This window comes from Maylandia zebra, linkage group LG11, assembly GCF_041146795.1.
Source record: "Maylandia zebra isolate NMK-2024a linkage group LG11, Mzebra_GT3a, whole genome shotgun sequence".
Taxonomy (NCBI): domain Eukaryota; kingdom Metazoa; phylum Chordata; class Actinopteri; order Cichliformes; family Cichlidae; genus Maylandia; species Maylandia zebra.
Window position 1 is genome coordinate 38,180,968 of NC_135177.1, and position 19,794 is coordinate 38,200,761.

Here is a 19,794-nt window from a genome sequence, read left to right on the forward strand (position 1 = left end):
TGTCCAGCTTCGAGGGAACGATGGTATTGAATGCTGAGCAGGTGTTGTTGAACACGAGCATGAATCCGTGTTCCTGTTTCTCTAATAAAATCCAAAATGATCAAAAGAATCCGAGTCTGGAAACCCGCCGACAGCAGGCATGAAGGTCCGCCCCCGCTGCACGCCTCGTGCTCAGAAAAAACTGCAGGGGCGCAGCTGTGACTGAGGCCTCCAGCCAGCAGGTGGTGCTGTTGGATCGGTCTGACACAATAAAGTTCTCTGCAGTCCTGCGTGGATGAAAGCACACTGTGCAAAAGTCATGAGCCACCCTCATTTCTTTATATTCTCTATGAGTATGTTTATTAAAACATACAAAACACATGTGATGGTTCAGAATTCAAACGTTTATCAAAGATCTGTAACATCATAGACTGAGCTGCAGCCGTGACGGAGCCTCCGTCTCACAGGGGGCTGCTGACGCTGTGTTGGAGCTCCTCGCACACGCTGACCATGATGTGGCTCCATCGCTCTATCAGTCCCGTTCCTCTGACCTTCATCAGCGTTTCCTCCTGTGAGGCTGAGCAGCAGACGATCGGCTGATTGTCTCTCTGGTCTGCTGCAGAGTTTTCAGGCCTCACACTTGTGCCGTTTCAGCTCTTTGGGAATCGCCTCTTTGGTGCAAACTTAAAGTTTTATGTCAGACTGTTATCTGTGCCATTTCTCACAGACTCAAATCAAATCACTTTTATTGTCACATCACATGTGCAGGTACACTGGTACAGCACATGTGAGTGAAATTCTTGCGTGCGAGCTTCACAAGCAACAGAGGTGTGCAAAAATACAATAACGTACAACAAGCAAAATATAAGAATGGCTAAATCTGAGACTAATAAATATATGTACAATATATAATAGTATATGCATTACTGGATGCGTATACTAAATATGTTTTTCTACGTGTGTGTGTGTGTGTGTGTGTGTGTGTGTGTGTGTGCATATTTTACAAATTAAATGGAGTAAACAATAAAATAAAATATATAAAAAAATATACAGACTTTGCTGCTAACAGCGTGTGCAGACACAACACTGGCTCGTACCTGAGCTTGTGATCACATGTTGCATCCAGCTGAGGTGTGCCGTCATAGCGGACCTTCATGCTTGTTTGAATCTGTTTGTTTTTTTGGGGGTTTTCTGAAGATGTGAATTTCTGACAGATTTGGCACTGTTGGGCCTCCGTAGGCTGTTGGTTTTGGGTGTTTTATTAAAGAGAAAAAGAACTGCAGCCAACTGTCAGGAAACCAGCTGTGAATAAATCATGTTTCACAATAATTGCACTGAGAAGGGAAAGACTTTTATTGTGAAACAGAGGGAAGAAGCTTGCAGCAACAGGAAGTTTGCAGAAGAAAGGTTTTTGGTTTTTTTATTTACAATGTTTCATCATGAGTCATCAGGATAAAGTTTGGGGTACAACTCTGTAAACATCTGGAACATCTGCTCAGACTTGTGGTTTCCCCTCTGAAACACTCGCCTTCCTTCTGACCTTCCCCCGTTGGACTCGATGTATTTATTGTAGTGAGTAGGGATGGGTATCGTTTAGGTTTTATCCGATACCGGTGCCAAATCGGTACTTTTGAAACGGTGCCGGTGCTTAAACGGTGCTCGAACCGGTGCTTAATGAATGGAGAACACAAACTTTGTCCAAGTTTTGTTTTGTTTTTGTAAAAAGATAACAATGTTAGCCTTTTCTGCAGCTATGGGGCATATATGGTATCACTCTTGGCTGGAAGCAGTGCTTAATCAATGGAAAAAACACAAACTTTGTCCAAAAACCTCTCATGTTCAACTGGTTTTTGTAAAAAGATAACAATGTTAGCCTTTTCTGCAGCTATGGGGCATATATGGTATCACTCTTGGCTGGAAGCAGTGCTTAAACAATGGAAAAAACACAAACTTTGTCCTAAACCTCTCATGTTTAGCTGTTTTCCACTTTTTCTTTGGTCATTTTAGCCTTTTTGGCCAGGGTGAAGGGAGTATCTGCCATCAAACAAGAGGACAGCCACATGTATCTATGATGATGTTTGCTGGTTCACCTTACATGCATTAATGTAATAACGTGGTTAGCCTACTCAACGTAAATTACACACAAACAACATTAAGCTACTCACGCAGAGAAGAACGGCTGCTGCTGCATCATCATCCTCATCATTTCTGCTACACTGGCAGGGCTAGGGGCCAGGACTCTATTCTTCGGGTTTTTGGGGGATGTTGCTCCGGGTCCGATAACTGGCAACCCACCCAACGTGCACAGTGTGAGGTCTCGCAGCAAGCTATCAAATACGGCGCATTTCTCAGCTTTTAAAAAAACGCTATGCGTCGCCAGGTGTTTCATCAGATTCGAGGTGTTACCTCCTTTGACAGTATCACAGTATCAGCTTAAAGCACTTGTTGCTGCTGAGTTTGCATATTTTGCTGTGAAGTACAGCCAGACTTTTGACCGCTTCGTCTTGGACATTTTTAATCTGTAGCTCTGCTCTAAAAGAACGTACGTACCTGGCCCCGCCTACTATCCTGGGAAACGTAAAATGATTGGCTAGAAGTGTATCACAGCTCAGGAAAAAAAAGCACCGAAATAAAGCACCGAAATGTGCGCTGCTTTTCGGTCTGGTTACTACCGTTTATGTCAGAACACCGGTACCCATCCCTAGTAGTGAGTCGATTTATTAACTTGGGTGTTTGAAGTGGAAATGTTATTTCTAATTATGGTTGTAAAATTTTCTCCTTTATCTCTGGATTTCTTGTGTTGATTCCTAAATATATGTCATTCATGCCTCCTGACTTCCAAAATAAAAGTCTTTTTAAAGCATTTAACTGAATTTAAGCTGCTCTCACAGGCACTAGGACCCTGCGGACACTCTGCACTTCCTCCTGCTTTAAATAGCTTCAGCATCTGATTGGTGGATTTTTAATGAAGCAGGCTGAAGCTGATCTGCCACCTCACCTGTGTGCAAGGAGCAGGTGAGCGTGGCCAATCAGGTGGCGGCTCTGTGGTGAAATGCAGACAAACCTGTCAGGCAGAGAGAGAGAGCGAGCGAGCGAGCCCCATAGAGTCAGAGTGGGAACTCCCTCTGTGCGAGGGAGAGGAGAGGAAGGAGGACACCACACTCAGACATCCAGTGGGTCCCACACGCTGGTCAGAGCACGCCGTGACATCAGAGTGACATCATGAGCTCCCCCACTGAGCATACAGACGGGCACGGTGAGGACAGGTAAATATTTACAGCTCAAACGCTGTGTGAGAGTGTGTGTGTGTATTTGTGCGTGTGTGCGTGCGCATTTCCTGCTCAGTAAAAAGAGGAAGTTCAATTCAAACTGCTTCTGCTGCTGACGGTCAGTGAAGGGGTCTCTGTGATATGTTCACCGCCTGATGATCTGGGCTGTTGATCAGCAGGAAGTGATGTCCGTTGACTTCCTGCTTGCTATGGGGTCTCCCGGTCCAGGTCCTGAGCCTCATCGCCGATCTCTTCCTTGCTGATGACTTCACTGATTAGTCTGCAGTTTCTGATTGGCTCCTGGTCGGGTCCTGATCGGGTTCTGGTCCTCGGACAGGAAGCTGACGCCTTTTCCTGGATCTGAGCTCAGAGTCAAAGACCAGAGGAGGCCTCTGATCCTCCCGAGTCCCTGAAAACACTCTCTGAGCTCCTAACTCAGTCCGTGAAGCTCTGCAGGTGAGGCGTCCGGTCACACCTGCGTGTCATGCGCTAGTTTGTGTCACACGTTGAGTTTTTGCAATTTCCCATCATGCTCCTGCAAACAGCTGATCTGTGGAGCAGGTGCTGAGTGAACGTCACCAAACAAACTGCCAGTAATGTGAACTGTGTTTGAGCTGATGAAGAAACGGACTGAACATCGCTCTGAGGTTCACGCCTCGCACTCTGCACCTGCAGCTTCACCTGCGCAGGTGAGGCCGTTGTAACACATGCAGAGCCGAGGACATTAGGGGAGAATATTTAACGTTCACAACACGCAGTTTAATAACCCGCGCCGAAACAAAGCATCTTATGTTCCTGGCCTAACCTTACTGCCCACGGAGGTGCGTCTGATAACACACCTGAGGACTGCGCTCACACACCATTTTGGCTTTTTTTAGAAAATCTGGCTGTAAATCAACAGCCTGAGCCAAGTGTGCCATCTGCTGGGACGAGCTCAGAATCAAAGGTGATGATGTAATAATGATTGGCTCCACCCCCTGCAGTTCACCTGCAGTATCTGCACGCACCACCAGGGGGCAGCCGCCAAGACTTTACGAATCTTTAAGGCTGGAGACAAAGAACTGAGCAGATTATACGATCTGCAAACATCAGTCTTCATCGTCTTAAACTCCTCCTCCTTCTTCTCACATGTTCTCACCTGAGGAGCCCTCTGATTGGCTGAGATCCTTTGTGAAGAGTTTTAATCTTTACCAGGATTTCATCTGAACTTTCATGTATCCATCCACAGCTGTTCCTCACCAGGAGTGACTCCAAGGAAGCTTTACAGACTCCTTCATCTCTCCTCTTTGTTTTTGTGGAGGCTCATCAGAGTTCTGATATTTTTGCGAGCTGACCCTGAAGGTACCGCAGTGAAAACACTCCTCACCTGCAGAGGACCACCCACTGCACACACCTGTTCAGTTACTGTAGCTGGAGATCAGGTGTGTCAGCTTCACAGCAAACAGAGGAACAATGAAGCCCCTCCCTTGTTCACCTGTTCAGGTGTGTGTGAGATAGTCAGAGCAGTCAGACGGGTTTGATCTGATTTTAATCACCAGGAGGCTTAACTGCCTGCAGGTCAGATCTGTGATTGGACGGAAACCCTGGAGCTATAAATAGTTTACAAACCTCCAAACGAACGTCACAGGACCAAGGTGTGTGTGTGTGTGTGAGTCATGAATGTCCGATCAAACAAACTTATTTATTGGTCTTTATTTAACTTTAAATAATAGAACCACAAAAAAACGTCAAAATACCTGCAGAAGAACAATCAGCCAATCAGAGAAGAGAATCTGAATTGGGTCCCAGTTTCGGTTTTTCTTTGCTCTTCCAGGTCTGCTCCAGGGCCCTCAAGCCCCGCCAACATCCAGGACATGGAGCTGAGGGAGGAGTGGCAGGATGATGGCTTCCCCAGGTCAGAGGTCATGCTAACAGAGGCTAATAAAGATAAATAGATCCTTATGGAGGATGTTAATTTGTGCTAACAGAGGCTAATAGTAACATATGGTAAGAGGCGAATGTAGCTTTAATAAAGGCTAATGCTAATATGTGCTAACAGAAGCTAATAGCTGTGAATAAATGCAAACTAAAGCTAATGTGTGTGGTGAATATCTTCTCACCTCTTTGTTTCACATGTTTACCTGGTTTTACCTGGCTGGCGTTGCTGGGCTTGCTGCTTCAGACCACTTCCAGAGGATGACACAGAAAGTCCAGCAGGAGAATCAGGTGAAAACCAATTTTTGTAAGCTAAAGTTGAAGCTACGAGTCTGTTGTGGCCAGTGCTATCCTCTACGCTGTTGCATGCTGGGGGAGCAGATTGAGGGTTGCTGATGCTAACAGACTCAACGAACTGATCTGCAAGGCCAGCAATGTTGTGGGGATGTAGCTGGACTCTCTTAAGGTTGTGATGGAGAGGCATACGTTGTCCAGGATAAAGACTGTTGGATAATTCCTCCCACAAGAGCACGCTCAGTCATAGACTGAGATTACCAAAAAGCACCACTGAACGACCCAGGAATGCATTCCTGCCTGTGGCCATCTCCCTGTACAACTCATCCACCCAACACACTGTATACTGCTATTGCTACACCCTCTTTGCTCATGCTCTTCTTTCTTATTCAGATATTTATTAGTAAGCAGTGTTGGGAGTAACGCGTTATTAAGTAACGCGTTACAGTAACTACGTTATTATTGTGGTAACGAGCACGGTAACTAGTTATGCCAAAATCAGGAACGCGTTACTCGTTACTGGGATTTAGATAGGCTCGTTACTCGTTACTTCGTGTGGTGGCTATCGCGGAGCTTCCACAGATTCAGTAACATAAGCAAGTGGTGGAGGCAGCAGGTGGATGAAGGAAAAGGGAGGCAAGAGGAGAGACCCGAAGCGGCCGCTGGTCCGAGAGTGTCAGGTGAACTGAACTTCAGGTTAGAAGTTATGACCTGCAGTCCATCTGGGTCAGATATGAACCAAGTTTAGGTGGAGTTTATTTAATATTAATTTCTAGTATCAGCTGATGTTTGCTGGAGCCACAGCTGTAAAGCTGCTGGTCATGATGTCGGTTTGGATATGTGGTGAGAGGGAAACATGAAGATGAAACCAGCAGATGTCCTTACTGAATCATCAGAGCTGAACAGGTGATGGAGAAACAATTTTCTGTCCCAGTCCAGCCCTGTATGCAGCTCATCTGCAGTCTGGTGTTACCTACATCTTCCTATTCAGAAGGCAGAATTTCAGAGTTCTGAGTACAATCAAAGCACCACGACTGCAGTTTTTGTGTTGGATGTAAAAAGCGCACATGACTCTGTGATGTAGGCTAGAATCATGGCAGCAGTCAACGATGGTGCAGGCGTGGGATTTCTTTCGTGGAAATGTGCACATTATCTTTTCCTTTGTATTGGTAGGTGGCACAGTGCACTGTGGCAAGTAAGCAAGCTAGAAGACTGGCAAAGTTACGGAAGCAACACATTAACAAGAGAAGTCTGAGTAAAACCAAAGTTACTTTCCCTACTAACTAGTTACTTTGAAAATAACGAGTAACTTCAAGTAACTGAGTTACTTTTGATGGAAGTAACTAGTAATGTAACTAAGTTACTAATTTAAAGTAACTTACTCAACACTGTTAGTAAGTGGCTTATATATATGTAAATATTGTATATATTGTGCTATTGTTTATTTCCTGTATTGTCTTTGTTGCTGTTGGTACTGGAGCGCTGTAACCAACATCATTTCCTCTATGGCTCAGTAAAGTATTCTGATTCTGACAAAGCTCAAAGTCACCAATCAAAGGTGATCAAAATCAATGACAACAATCTTCCAAAAATCAATCAGTGTTCACTCTGTCCTCTGTTCTTTAGCTCCGGTCACCAGCCTCACTCTATCGGGTGGAGGCGGAGCTAAGAAGCGTCTGGTGGCACCGTCTCTGAGTCTCACGCTGAACCGCCGTGACTCGAACGATCGGAACAGCTTCTCTGCAGCCGCACTGTCAGGGACACCAGACGACACACCGTCGCTTGACATCAACCTGGAAGCTCTGGAGACGCCATCGGACAGCGAGACAGGAACACTGCCGGACAGCATGCACGACCTGGAGTGGGACGGTGAGATGTGCACGCAGATGGGAAGTAATGTAACCGAGAGAAAAGCAGCTGACCTCTGACCTCTGTCTCACAGACGACCTTCCTCGGATGGGCAGAGGTGGAGCTGTGGGTGTGGCCAGAAATCCGATGGAGCAGTCCGAAGGTCTGATGGAGCTGGATCAGGTGGACAGCAGAGGGCGGCGCTGGAGGCGGTTCTGCATCTCAGGACACGAATACCATGTCAACATGAGCGTCCTGGAGCCGTACCTGCAGGTCCTGTCGCATGGAGGTCAGAGGTCACACACCCACCAAACTACCTGTAATACACCTGCAGGAGCTTCCAGGTCTCACACACACCTGAAAAACACCTGTAACACAAATAAGATGATACACTGATATTACACCTGCAGGAGCGCCACACACACTCACCTGTAACACACCTGCAGGTGCCATGGAGCTAACACTGTGTTGTATTTGAAATTGCACCGTGACAGCTCTGCCTGTGGTTGGTTGACAGGCTACTTTGGAGACGGGATGAACGCCATCATCCTCTTCACTTCTTGTTACCTGCCGGAGAACACAGTGGAAAACTACGAGTATGTCATGGAAAACCTGTTCAGGTGAGTTTGGGCCCAGAAATTGTGGTCAAATGCTAGCAGGTGTGAGCCACGCCTCCTTTATCACCTGTCTTCCCCTGCAGGTACATTGTGGGGACGCTGGACCTGATGGTCTCAGAGAATTACCTGCTAGTCTACCTGTGCGCCATGGCTCCCAGAAATAAGCTGCCCTCCATCAAATGGCTTCACCAGTGCTACACGTCCATCGACAGGAGGTACAGCATCCCCTCTCAGCACCGCTCTGAGGGGTGGAGCTTCTTTACTTCCTGTTCCTTCAGTAACTGTGACCCCTGGCTGCCCCTGGGTAGGTCCGGGATGGGCGTGAGGTTCTGGGGGCGCTCCGTCTCTGGGCTGGGGCCCGGGCCGGGCCTCGGGGGCTTGGGTCCTGGTTGGTGTGTTGCCGGGGTTGTGGGCGGGTGGGTGCATGGGGGCCCAGCCCTGGAGCAGGGTGCCGCCAGTGCATCGAGCCACCTGGGGGGCTCTTCAACTGGTGGGGAAGATTGTCACATCTTGCAGGAGCTTTCCTCTCCTCAGGGGCTCTCTCTACAGGAGGGGGAGATACAGGAGAGGTGGAGGAAGATCTCAGCCTGGGTGTTTATTGTCTTATGTAGTCTGGAAGATGAGTGGATGGTGGGGTGGGTGCAGTTTTCTCTGTGGTGGGGTTGGGTAGACTGTCCTGGGCTCTGTGGGGCCGGGAGGCGCTGCTGCGCTGGGCCCCGGTCTGGATGGGCCTGGGCCCCCTTTCCCTGGCGGGTCGCGGAGTATGGGGGTACCTACTGGGGTCAGCGGGGGAGCTGGCCCCAGGGAGGGGTCACTTGCCCCTCCCTTCCTTCCCTCCCCATCTCCAGCTGCCTCCCTCTTCCCGCTCCATCACAACCACCCACACATGCAGGACCTTGGAGTAGGGGTATGTCACCAGGGTGCAGAGGAGGCTACTCCCCCCCCCCCCCCCCCCCCCCCCCCCCCCCCCTCTGTCCCCTTCTGGCTGCCTCTGCCTCAATTTTATCCCACAACTTAGACATTCACATTACTCACACTCTCATTACACATACATATAGGATCTTGGGGGTGGGCACGCTACACGGAGTCCAAATTACCATCAGGGTGTACACCCCACCCCTGGCGTCGTTGCCCACCTCTCAATGTTAAATACACGTAGACATTGAGGGCCAGCAGGAGGGACCATGCGCTTACCTGCTGCTCTCTGGCAGGTAGCTCCAAGCCCTCCTGGGTTTTAAATGCACCTTAGAACACACATGCATCAACACTACAATGAGCGGGTGGAGGGAGGTTTGGAGTCTTCTCTCACCCCCATTCTCTGCGACCTGCTGGAGCGGGGGGGCTAGGAGGAGGAGTTGGCCGTCCGACTGCGGTCTGGAGTGTGGGGCCTCCCTGCTGCTGCGGAGTCGGGGCGGTCTGCCTCCCCCCACCGCAGGGAAAAGGGTAACACCACCTGGGTCTGGGTGCAGTTCCCCCCTCCAGGGGCGGGGGCACCTAGACCCGGTTTGTAGAGTACGCTTGGGGAGTGTGATCGTGTGTACAGCGTCTCTTTATGTCTGTCTCCACGTTGGTTGAGTGTGGAGTAAGTGCATATGAGAGCATGAGGGTGGGAATGGATGTTTGTGTCTGTGTGTGCCTGTATGTCTGTGTCTATATGTCAGGTTGGGTGTCAGGCGCCACCTCTCTGGGGACATCTCAGGCCCTCCAAGGTTTGGAGGCCTATCTCCCCCTACCACCACTTCCCCTGCCAGTGGCGGACTCCCTCAGACATCGGTGCGTTGGTGGTTCTTTGTGTCTGGGGGTGGACATCCAGGTACACACCGGCTCACTCCTTGGCGGCCGCTTATCGGGGCCTGGAGCCTGGGGCTCGCTCGGGCCACTTCGGAGGTGGGGTGCCCCCGGCCTCTCGGCCTGGGGCTCGGTCACTCAGGCACGGCTGGCTGCCGGTGGAGCTCACGGGCGCGTCACTGCAACTCCCCCTGGCTTCTGCTCCGCGGCTGCTGAGTGAGCCCTCATCTGGGACTCTCCTCAGCTCTTTCTGGGACAGTGGCGCGGCTGCCCCTCTGTTGGTCTTCCTTGGTCTCTTGTGTTCTGGGGGCCTCTGGATGTCTGGAGTTTTGATCTCCTCCATACCTGCTTCATGCCCTGGAGGACGGGGCTGTGGCCCCCCCACACCCTCTAGCAGATCATTACATGAAGGAACCTTTTAAAAACAAGCGCGTCCATGCTCACAGGTGTACACACGGGTGATCACACCCACAAACTACACCCTTTTTGGCTCCTACCTCAAAGCACACTGTTCTGTTGATCTTATGTGCTGCACAATAATGTTTAATATTTAGTATTTACTGTCATATTCCCATATATCATTGTGATGTTGTTTATTCTATTACTCTTGTTCTCTTCTGCTTGCTTTCTTTTTTCTTTCTCAGCAGGTGATCCAGGTGATTGATATATGCATTTTTTTTCTCTGCCCGTTCTGTTGGTTTTTGTCTTTTGCCCTTCTCCCCCGTCCCTCTTCTCAGCTGTTTCTCTTTCCCTCTTTCTTTCTCCCCTTCTTTCCCCCAGTCAAGTCTGTCCCGTATTCAGTAAGTGAAAATAAAATAAACAATAAAAGGTGAATCAAATGGACCATTATGGCAAGGCTGGGATGGTCAATTTGGTAAAGTAAATCCGTTGGGCATCTTTCTTTGCCTTAAAAAAGAGGAAAAAAAAAAAAGTAACTGTGACCCCGTAGACGAGTAGAGCTTCTCATAACTGCTCGCTGTGTCTGCTCCGACCTGTGGACCATGCGGCGAGATGATCTTTCAGTTCAACTACCTGCAATTTTGCTTTATTTATGTAGCACGAACAGTCGCATCGGGGCACCTAACAATCATGTGACCCCCTATGAGAAGGCACTTTGGCGACAGGAAGTAACCTCCAGCAGTACCAGGCTCAGGGGTGGCCATCAGCCGCGACCGGTGTGGGTGAGAGGAGGAAGACGGGATATTCTGAATGTGAGACGAGCTAAGGTGAAAACAAGGCGCGTTACGCTAACCATAGGCAAGAGCGCCAACGGAGAGCTCCACCCCCATCACAGCCACAACAAAAATGACCCCTCTATTCATCCATTTGCAGTGTCAGGGTCACGACCTGATTTTCACACGCTGCGTGGCGTGCAGCGCCGAGATCCTATTTGGAGCATCCACTCGAGTCAGACTTCCTGTTTGGAAACAACCAACCCACCAACTCTGCAATCCAAGATGGCAGCAGTGGGGGTTCAACACCCCCCGCCTCTCGCCATGTCACCTTCTGCTAATAAAAGCTAATAGCTGGCTGTGGCTCAACGACAGCAGGTGATGGTGCTGACGTCGGGTCAGACTCCGTCATGACGTCTTTAATCTGATTGATCACGCTCGCTGTGTAAGAGACGCTCTGATTGGAGCGCTGCTCTGTGTGGTCATGATGTAATCATCAGTTGCCTTTGCTGTTGGGAGATGATGTCGGGGATTCAGCCATGTTTCCAGCTCTTTGGAGGTCATCTTCTTCCTCCTCCTCATCACAGCTGTGCATGCTTACAACCACAGCAGCACTTTAACTCGTCTGTCATACGTAATGGCGTTACCGCGACCAGCTGATGGTCACGGTGGCCTTTGAAGTGTGTTTAGCGCACAAGGACATGGGGGTTCACTGTCCTCATGTCTCCGCAGGCTGAAGAAGGACCTGAAGGGGCTGCTGGTCGTCCATCCCGCCTGGTACATCAAAGCTCTCATCACGCTGGTCAAACCTTTTATCAGGTCAGCGCGCACACACACACACACACACACACACACACACACACACACACACACACACACACACACACACACACAATGTACATTTGGTTTTTCTGGACCCTGGTTGGCTGCAGTGCATTCCTACCACCAGAAGGTGGCAGTGAAGTACCAAGAAGCTGAAATCTAGCAGGGCCTCTGTCAGTGAGCTGCACTTTGACTCTGTATGGAGTCAAAGTGCAGCTCACTGGATAAATCACTGTGTGCACGTTCACGGTGCAGCATCTAATGAGTCTTTACTTGGGATGAGGGAAAGAAATTAGACTAACAGACTAGTGTAAAAGTAAGAAATGCTCAGAAGTTTAGTTCAAATTCAAATTCAAATTCAAATTCAAATTTTATTTGTCACGTACACAGTCATACACAGTACGATATGTAGTGAAATGCTTGGACAACTGCTCGTGACCTAAAGAAAACAAAAAAGGAAAAGGCTATGAATAAGATAGGAAATAAATATGAAAAATTAAAAAGGGTAAATTTAACTAGGAAGGAATAAAATATAAATTAAGGTTAAAAATGAAATAACTGTACAACACAAATTAGAATGAAGGGTAAATTTAACTGGGAAGAATAAGATAAAATATATAAATTAAAGTTGAAAATAAAATAACTGTACAACAAAATACACAATATAGAACTATATAAGAATGTATGAAGAAATATAAATAAATATATACACAATAACAGCAGCTGTACAAGTATTAACTGGAAATGAAGAATATAGTGACCAGTGTTGTGCAAAACCAATGTCCAGAAAGTCCAGTGTGTGTAAGAACTGTATGTGTGGGTCAGTACTGTGTGGTGGTGTGATTGAGAGACCGTATCGCCTGCGGGAAGAAGCTCCTCCTCAGTCTCTCTGTGTTGGTCTTCAGGGAGCGGAATCGCTTTCCTGACCTCAACAGAGAGAACAGTCTGTTGTTGGGATGGCTGAGGTCCTTCACGATCTTCCTGGCCTTGGTCCAGCACCGCCTGCTGTAGATTGAGTGCAGGTCAGGGAGCTCGGAGCGGATGGTGCGCTCAGCTGACCGCACAACCCTCTGTAGAGCTCGTCTGTCCTGCATGGTGCTGTTCCCGAACCAGGTTAAGATGTTTCCCGCCAGGATGCTCTCTATGGTGCAGGAGTAAAAGTTCCTGAGCACCTTGGAGGGCAGTTGGAAGTCTCTCAAGCGTCTGAGGTGGTAGAGACGCTGTCGGGCCTTTTTCACCACGGTGTTGATGTGACAGGACCATGACAGGTCCTGCGTGATGTGAACTCCGAGGTATTTGAAGCTGTCCACTCTCTCCACTGGGCACTCGTTGATGACGGGGGTCTGGTAGTTCCTCTCCTGCTTAGTGCTGAAGTCCACTATCAGCTCCTTTGTCTTACTGACGTTTAGAAGGAGGTTGTTCCTCTGGCACCAGTTCTCCAGATTCCTAATCTCCTTCAGGTAGGCCGTCTCGTTGTTATCAGAGATCAGGCCCACCACGACGGTGTCGTCAGCAAACTTGATGATGGTGGTGGAGCTGGTAGTGGCCACACAGTCATATGTGTACAAAGAGTACAGCAGGGGGCTCAGAACACACCCCTGGGGGGCTCCAGTGCTGAGAGTGGTGGAGGCTGAGACATGTCCGCCCATCCTTACTGGCTGTGGTCTGCCAGTTAGGAAGTTGGAGATCCACTGACACATAGATGAGCTGAGTCCCAGATGCTCCAGCTTGGTGGTGAGTGTGGAGGGAATTATGGTATTAAATGCAGAGCTGTAGTCTATGAAGAGCATTTTAACATAATTCCCCCTTCTAGTGTCCAAGTGAGTGAGTGATGTGTGGAGGAGATGAGAGATGGCATCGTCTGTGGAACGATTTGGACGGTAAGCGAACTGTAGTGGGTCCAGTGTGTCTGGTAGTGAAGAAATGATGAAGTCTCTGACCAGGCGTTCAAAGCACTTCATCACTACTGAGGTGAGGGCTACAGGGCGATAGTCATTGAGAGAAGCAGGGTGGAAAATGTCAAAAACTAACAACAAAGGCATTTTAAAATATTTATCACATTCATGATCAGAGGTGGCAAAAGTCCAGACATTCAGTGTTTAAGTAGAGAAGAGTTATTGTCAAAAGCACATGTACAGATCATACACAGTGAAACTGCAGGGCTCCCACAGTCCTCAGTGTTACACTAAACAACATAAAAGATAAAAGTCTTATACACACAACAGTGTCCAACACAGTCTGAGTGTTTTTGGGAAAGTGGGAGTGTGGGAGTCAGTGAAGGGCGGTGGTTCAGAGTTTTGGGGGGGCGGGGTCGACAGAGCAGGGAGAGAGTAGATGTCCTGGAGTGAGGGCAGAGAAGCACCCACGATCCTTTCTCTGCTCTCGCTCTCCTCAGTTTGAGGAGGAAGTAGAGTCGCTGTTGGGCTTTACGGACCACGATGCTGTTCTTTGACGACATCAATATGAAGTACATATACTAGTGTTAAAAAATACTGCAGTAAAAGTTCAAGTATGGATTTAAACTTAAGTGAAAAAGTACAGGCTCTGACAGTTACTCAGAGTAAGAAAGTAAAGAGCAGCTCCTTGAAGGACGTTTTTACTGAACCTCCTGTTATATTAATGTAATAAAGTAATAATAGATGGAGATGAGCAGGTTTTCCCAACGACGATGCACCACCTGGTGGCAGATGTCTACATAACATTTAAGACCCAATAATTTACTGGCGTTAGATTAAACGGCTGTCATGTCTGTTGCTGACGATTAACACATCGCCAATCTTCGTAATTCTTTCGATCTTGAAGAATTCTTCCAAGAGTCTGTGGTGCACGCTGGTGAAACCAGAACCTCACAGAACTGCACCGCCTGATGGAAACATCGGTCAGCACAAGGCGCCATCTCAGTGTCTTAAAGAGTGTTTGATGTTATGCAGATGTTGGATGTTGCAGCAGAAACACATTCTAAAGCTCAGACCTGAGCTTTAGAACAGGACCCCAAGTCTTCCCCCTCGGTTAGAGCGGCCTCCTGTGGTGGATCTGGTCATTACACAGATAAATCTCAGTGAGAAATCTTACAGGTTAAACTATCCCAGGTCCTGATGTGTTGTGTTAGCTTGATGTAGTTGGTCTGTCTCACCTGTGACCTTTGACCCTGTTCTCCACAGCGATAAGTTCAGCAGGAAGATCCGCTTCATTCAGAGTCTGCAGCAGCTGTCCGAGCTCATCCCCACAGACCAGCTGCAGATCCCCGACGCCATCCGCCAGTAAGGCCCTCTGACTCCAGTCTGACTCCACTCTGACTCTGACTCCACTCTGACTCCAGTCTGACTCTGACTCCACTCTGACTCCACTCTGACTCTGACTCCACTCTGACTCCAGTCTGACTCTGACTCCACTCTGACTCCACTCTGACTCTGACTCCACTCTGACTCCAGTCTGACTCCAGTCTGACTCCACTCTGACTCTGACTCCACTCTAACTCCACTCTGACTCTGACTCCACTCTGACTCCACTCTGACTCTGACTCCCCTCTAACTCCACTCTGACTCTGACTCCACTCTGACTCTGACTCCGCTCTAACTCTGCTCTGACTCCACTCTGACTCTGACTCCACTCTGACTCTGACTCCACTCTGACTCCACTCTGACTCCGCTCTAACTCTGCTCTGACTCCACTCTGACTCTGACTCCACTCTGACTCCACTCTGACTCCGCTCTAACTCTGCTCTGACTCCACTCTGACTCTGACTCCACTCCAACTCCACTCTGACTCTGACTCCACTCTGACTCTGACTCCACTCCAACTCCACTCTGACTCCAGTCTGACTCCACTCTGACACTGACTCCACTCTAACTCCACTCTGACTCCACTCTGACTCCACTCTGACTCTGACTCCCCTCTAACTCCACTCTGACTCCACTCTGACTCTGACTCCGCTCTAACTCTGCTCTGACTCCACTCTGACTCTGACTCCACTCTGACTCTGACTCCACTCCAACTCCACTCTGACTCTGACTCCACTCTGACTCCAGTCTGACTCTGACTCCACTCTGACTCCACTCTGACTCCAGTCTGACTCCAGTCTGACTCCACTCTGACTCTGACTCTGACTCCACTCTAACTCCACTCTGACTCTGACTCCACTCTGACTCCACTCTGACTCTGACTCCCCTCTAACTCCACTCTGACTCTGACTCCACTCTGACTCTGACTCCGCTCTAACTCTGCTCTGACTCCACTCTGACTCTGACTCCACTCTGACTCTGACTCCACTCTGACTCCACTCTGACTCCGCTCTAACTCTGCTCTGACTCCACTCTGACTCTGACTCCACTCTGACTCCGCTCTAACTCCGCTCTGACTCCACTCTGACTCTGACTCCACTCCAACTCCACTCTGACTCTGACTCCACTCTGACTCTGACTCCACTCCAACTCCACTCTGACTCCAGTCTGACTCCACTCTGACACTGACTCCACTCTAACTCCACTCTGACTCCACTCTGACTCCACTCTGACTCTGACTCCCCTCTAACTCCACTCTGACTCCACTCTGACTCTGACTCCGCTCTAACTCTGCTCTGACTCCACTCTGACTCTGACTCCACTCTGACTCTGACTCCACTCCAACTCCACTCTGACTCTGACTCCACTCTGACTCCAGTCTGACTCTGACTCCGCTCTAACTCTGCTCTGACTCCACTCTGACTCTGACTCCACTCTAACTCCACTCTGACTCTGACTCCCCTCTAACTCCACTCTGACTCCACTCTGACTCTGACTCCGCTCTAACTCTGCTCTGACTCCACTCTGACTCTGACTCCACTCTGACTCTGACTCCACTCCAACTCCACTCTGACTCCAGTCTGACTCCACTCTGACTCTGACTCCACTCTAACTCCACTCTGACTCTGACTCCCCTCTAACTCCACTCTGACTCCACTCTGACTCTGACTCCGCTCTAACTCTGCTCTGACTCCACTCTGACTCTGACTCCACTCTGACTCTGACTCCACTCCAACTCCACTCTGACTCTGACTCCACTCTGACTCCAGTCTGACTCTGACTCCGCTCTAACTCTGCTCTGACTCCACTCTGACTCTGACTCCACTCTGACTCCAGTCTGACTCCACTCTGACTCTGACTCCACTCTAACTCCACTCTGACTCTGACTCCACTCTGACTCCACTCTAACTCTGCTCTGACTCCACTCTGACTCCGCTCTGACTCCACTCTGGCTTGGACTCCATTGTAACTCTAATCTGGCTCTAAGATAACTTTGATGATCGATTGAACACACAGATTAAATACAAAATGCAAGAAAACGCTTATAACACCTCACAAAAAGGCTAACAGTGGCAGCTGGGTTAGCTGCTACTTCTGTATGTTTTAGACCTAACCCATACTGACCTTTGACCCCTATTCACCTTAACAGCTGGTGATAACAGCTTTTTCTTATTCCTTCTGTTTGACTAACTCCTATTTTACTGAGTCATACTTCCTGTATCATTTCCAAATTAAAAGCCCTCCATCAGTTTGCATTGAGCCTTTTATTGAGAAACGATTGCAGAAATGTCACGTGATCTGTGCCGTGAGGAAGACGGAGAGAAGACGAAGACGCTCACAGAGACGTTAAGGCCTGCTGATGTTGGCGCGGTTCATGAATCCACTTCCTGTCTCTCTGCAGGTTTGATGAGAAGCTGAACAGATGACCCTCTCACACGTCACACTGGAGGGACCCAGGAGGCCACAGGGTCAGGAAGCCTGCTGACCTTTGACCTGTGGCGTGTACATATGAGCAGACTGCTGTACGTCTGTGTGCTGGTGGCGTTCGGACTCGGAGAGGACGAACATGCTAACGGGAACTCTGCTGCTTCTTTCCTCTAAACTTGAACAAACGCTAACTTACTGTTTATTTATTGGCGTATTTAAGACGGCGGTGAGAGCGAGACACCCGACACATCGCGCCGTCACGTTTCTGTCTGAGCCTCAGATCTATGGACGTGTGGGGGGTGGGGCTAATCGGGCTCTGTAATCCAGGTGATAGAATCTGTTTTGGTTTTCATGTCCATGTGAAACACGTGAGTGGAGCTTCACTGCGGAAAGTTGCTGACTGGTTGCTGACTGTGTTTCACTTCCTGTAATAAAGCATGGATCAAGCAGCCTGACTCGTCCTGTTTGTTTCATGAGGTCCCGTCTACCTGAAAACGCGTGACGCTGACTCACGGTTTGCGACCTCACCGCCGTTTCAGGGTCAGCAGCGGGCTCTTAGGCTTGACGAGGTAATGTTGACAGCTGTGGACAGGACAATTATTTAGTTTTTCTTTTTAGTTTTGAGTTCACAGAATTATTCATTTTCCACACAGTGTAAATGCGAGTGCTTACTGGCTGAAATGATTGTCAGGTGACCTGTATTCTTCTTTCTGAATGGCCTGCAGGGAACAGCTCAATCCAAACATCAACAGTATCAACACCAACGTGAGTTCAGCCCACTGAACTGTGTCAGAGCGCCCTGCTGTGACTGTGATTTACATCTTTTCTCTCACACGTCCAAACCTTTCCGTGATCACTCTCGTCTGTTTTTTACAGCCTGTGCTCGTCTCCAAGTGCTCTACGTTCAGCTTTCCAAAACGCACAATTTCAAAATAAAAGCTCAAAGGTGTTGTGTTAAATCATTATTGTGAAAAGTGAAAATCACAGTAGCACGCACACTGCTGCTTTCATAAAGGTGTCAGTATTGGAAAAACTATGACATTGGGGGTGTCCAAGTTCATGGGCTGCATCCTCCTGAGGCCGCATTTGTAGCCCGATTACGTCACAGCGACGCGATGAAGCCTGTCCAAATTCAAAAGCTGCTCCAAATGCGTTCCCCTTTTCCCAGATTTGAAGGATGGGTCGGGTGTATCCTTTGTGGCCTATATTATCCCAGAATTCATATTCATATTCCAGTTTCCAACAATGGCAGCAGCTACTTTTAATATTACTCTGTGTCACAAAACATACTTTCAGGCAAAAATGTAGCTGCGTGAACTTCAAACATCTGCTCGGCTTATCACGATTTCACATATTTGCAAAAGTGCTCCGACGTTTTGGGAGACGAACTCCCCGCACATCGTTTTCAACCCCACCGTGGTCTTTGGCTACTCAGGTCAAACATGATATATAAGTCAATTAGATACTTATAAATGTCATTGTTTGGCTTTTTTCAGTGTCTGATTTGTTTGTGAGTAAATCGGTTTGGCTGAGATTAAAGTTATAGTTCTCACACAGCTGAATAAACATCAAAAAGAAAACTGATTAAACAGAAGTATGAGATGGTCGAGAGTTTACTCCAGTGTTCTGTTATGTAAGCAGTGTGGGCTGTTTCACCTGCACCAGAACTCAACTGTTTACATACAGTGGATGCAAAAGTATTCGGCCCCTTTCAACTTTCCCACATTTTGTCACATTACAGCCACAAACATGAATCAATGTTATTGGAATTCCACATGAAAGACCAACACAAACACGTGAGGAGTGGAACGAAAATCAGACATGATTCCAAACATGTTTTACAAATAAATAACTGCAAAATGTGGGAAAGTTCAAGGGGGCCAAATACTTTTGCAAGCCACTGTAAATAGGGGCGTGGCCTCTGTGACCGACAGGTAATCATAACAAACTGTCTGTGAGGGCTGAGCTTTAATGAGTAAAATTTGAGGATTTTGATTGGATGTGACCTCACAAACTGGAAGAGCATTCGGCAAAACACAAAAAGAGCACCACCCCATGCACATGTGAGACCGTACATGGACAGTTATAAAAGTGTGAAAGTATCTTTTACGTGAGCCGTGCACCGGCTCCGGCTGTGTGTCAGCTCTCAGGTTTCCTGTAGGTGGTGATCAGCTGTAGCTGGATGGTGATGGGTGTGAGCTGGTGGTGGTGTAGTGTATAGGTATGTGTGGGTGGAGTCAAACACACACAGCCCTCAGTGTTACAGTAAAACAATATAAAGATTAAAAAATAGAAGTCTAATATACAACACAATGCAGTCTTTCATAAACAACAGTGTCCAACACAACCATAGTGACTGTGGGCAAGAGTTCGTGTGTGGGGG

The 19,794-nt window shown here is 48.4% G+C and overlaps 1 protein-coding gene across 2 annotated transcripts; it reads left to right on the forward strand.

Annotated features, from left to right (window-relative positions):
* The first annotated feature begins 1,657 nt into the window (after positions 1-1,657).
* Positions 1,658-17,860, forward strand: LOC143421204 (bcl-2/adenovirus E1B 19 kDa-interacting protein 2-like protein). Of its 2 annotated transcripts, XM_076890412.1 has the most exons (10): positions 2,940-3,245; positions 5,062-5,142; positions 5,410-5,453; positions 7,083-7,325; positions 7,399-7,593; positions 7,822-7,924; positions 8,005-8,136; positions 11,614-11,700; positions 14,865-14,963; positions 17,386-17,860. In XM_076890412.1, exons 1-10 carry the CDS (start codon positions 3,202-3,204, stop codon positions 17,408-17,410), a joined length of 1,053 nt encoding a protein of 350 aa, XP_076746527.1. In that variant the 5' UTR covers positions 2,940-3,201; the 3' UTR covers positions 17,411-17,860. The 2 variants fall into 2 exon arrangements, 1 of the variants encoding a protein (XP_076746527.1); XR_013100928.1 differs by lacking the exons at positions 14,865-14,963; positions 17,386-17,860 and having other exon boundaries at positions 1,658-3,245; positions 7,399-7,648.
* Positions 17,861-19,794: the final 1,934 nt, after the last annotated feature.

Excerpts from the sequence above, each read along its gene's own strand:
- LOC143421204 (XM_076890412.1), top strand. The coding sequence starts at position 3,202 with ATGAGCTCCCCCACTGAGCATACAGACGGGCACGGTGAGGACAG. Across the intron at positions 5,143-5,409 it reads CAGGATGATGGCTTCCCCAG|ACCACTTCCAGAGGATGACA; the intron begins GTCAGAGGTCAT and ends TTGCTGCTTCAG. Across the intron at positions 5,454-7,082 it reads AAGTCCAGCAGGAGAATCAG|CTCCGGTCACCAGCCTCACT; the intron begins GTGAAAACCAAT and ends TCTGTTCTTTAG.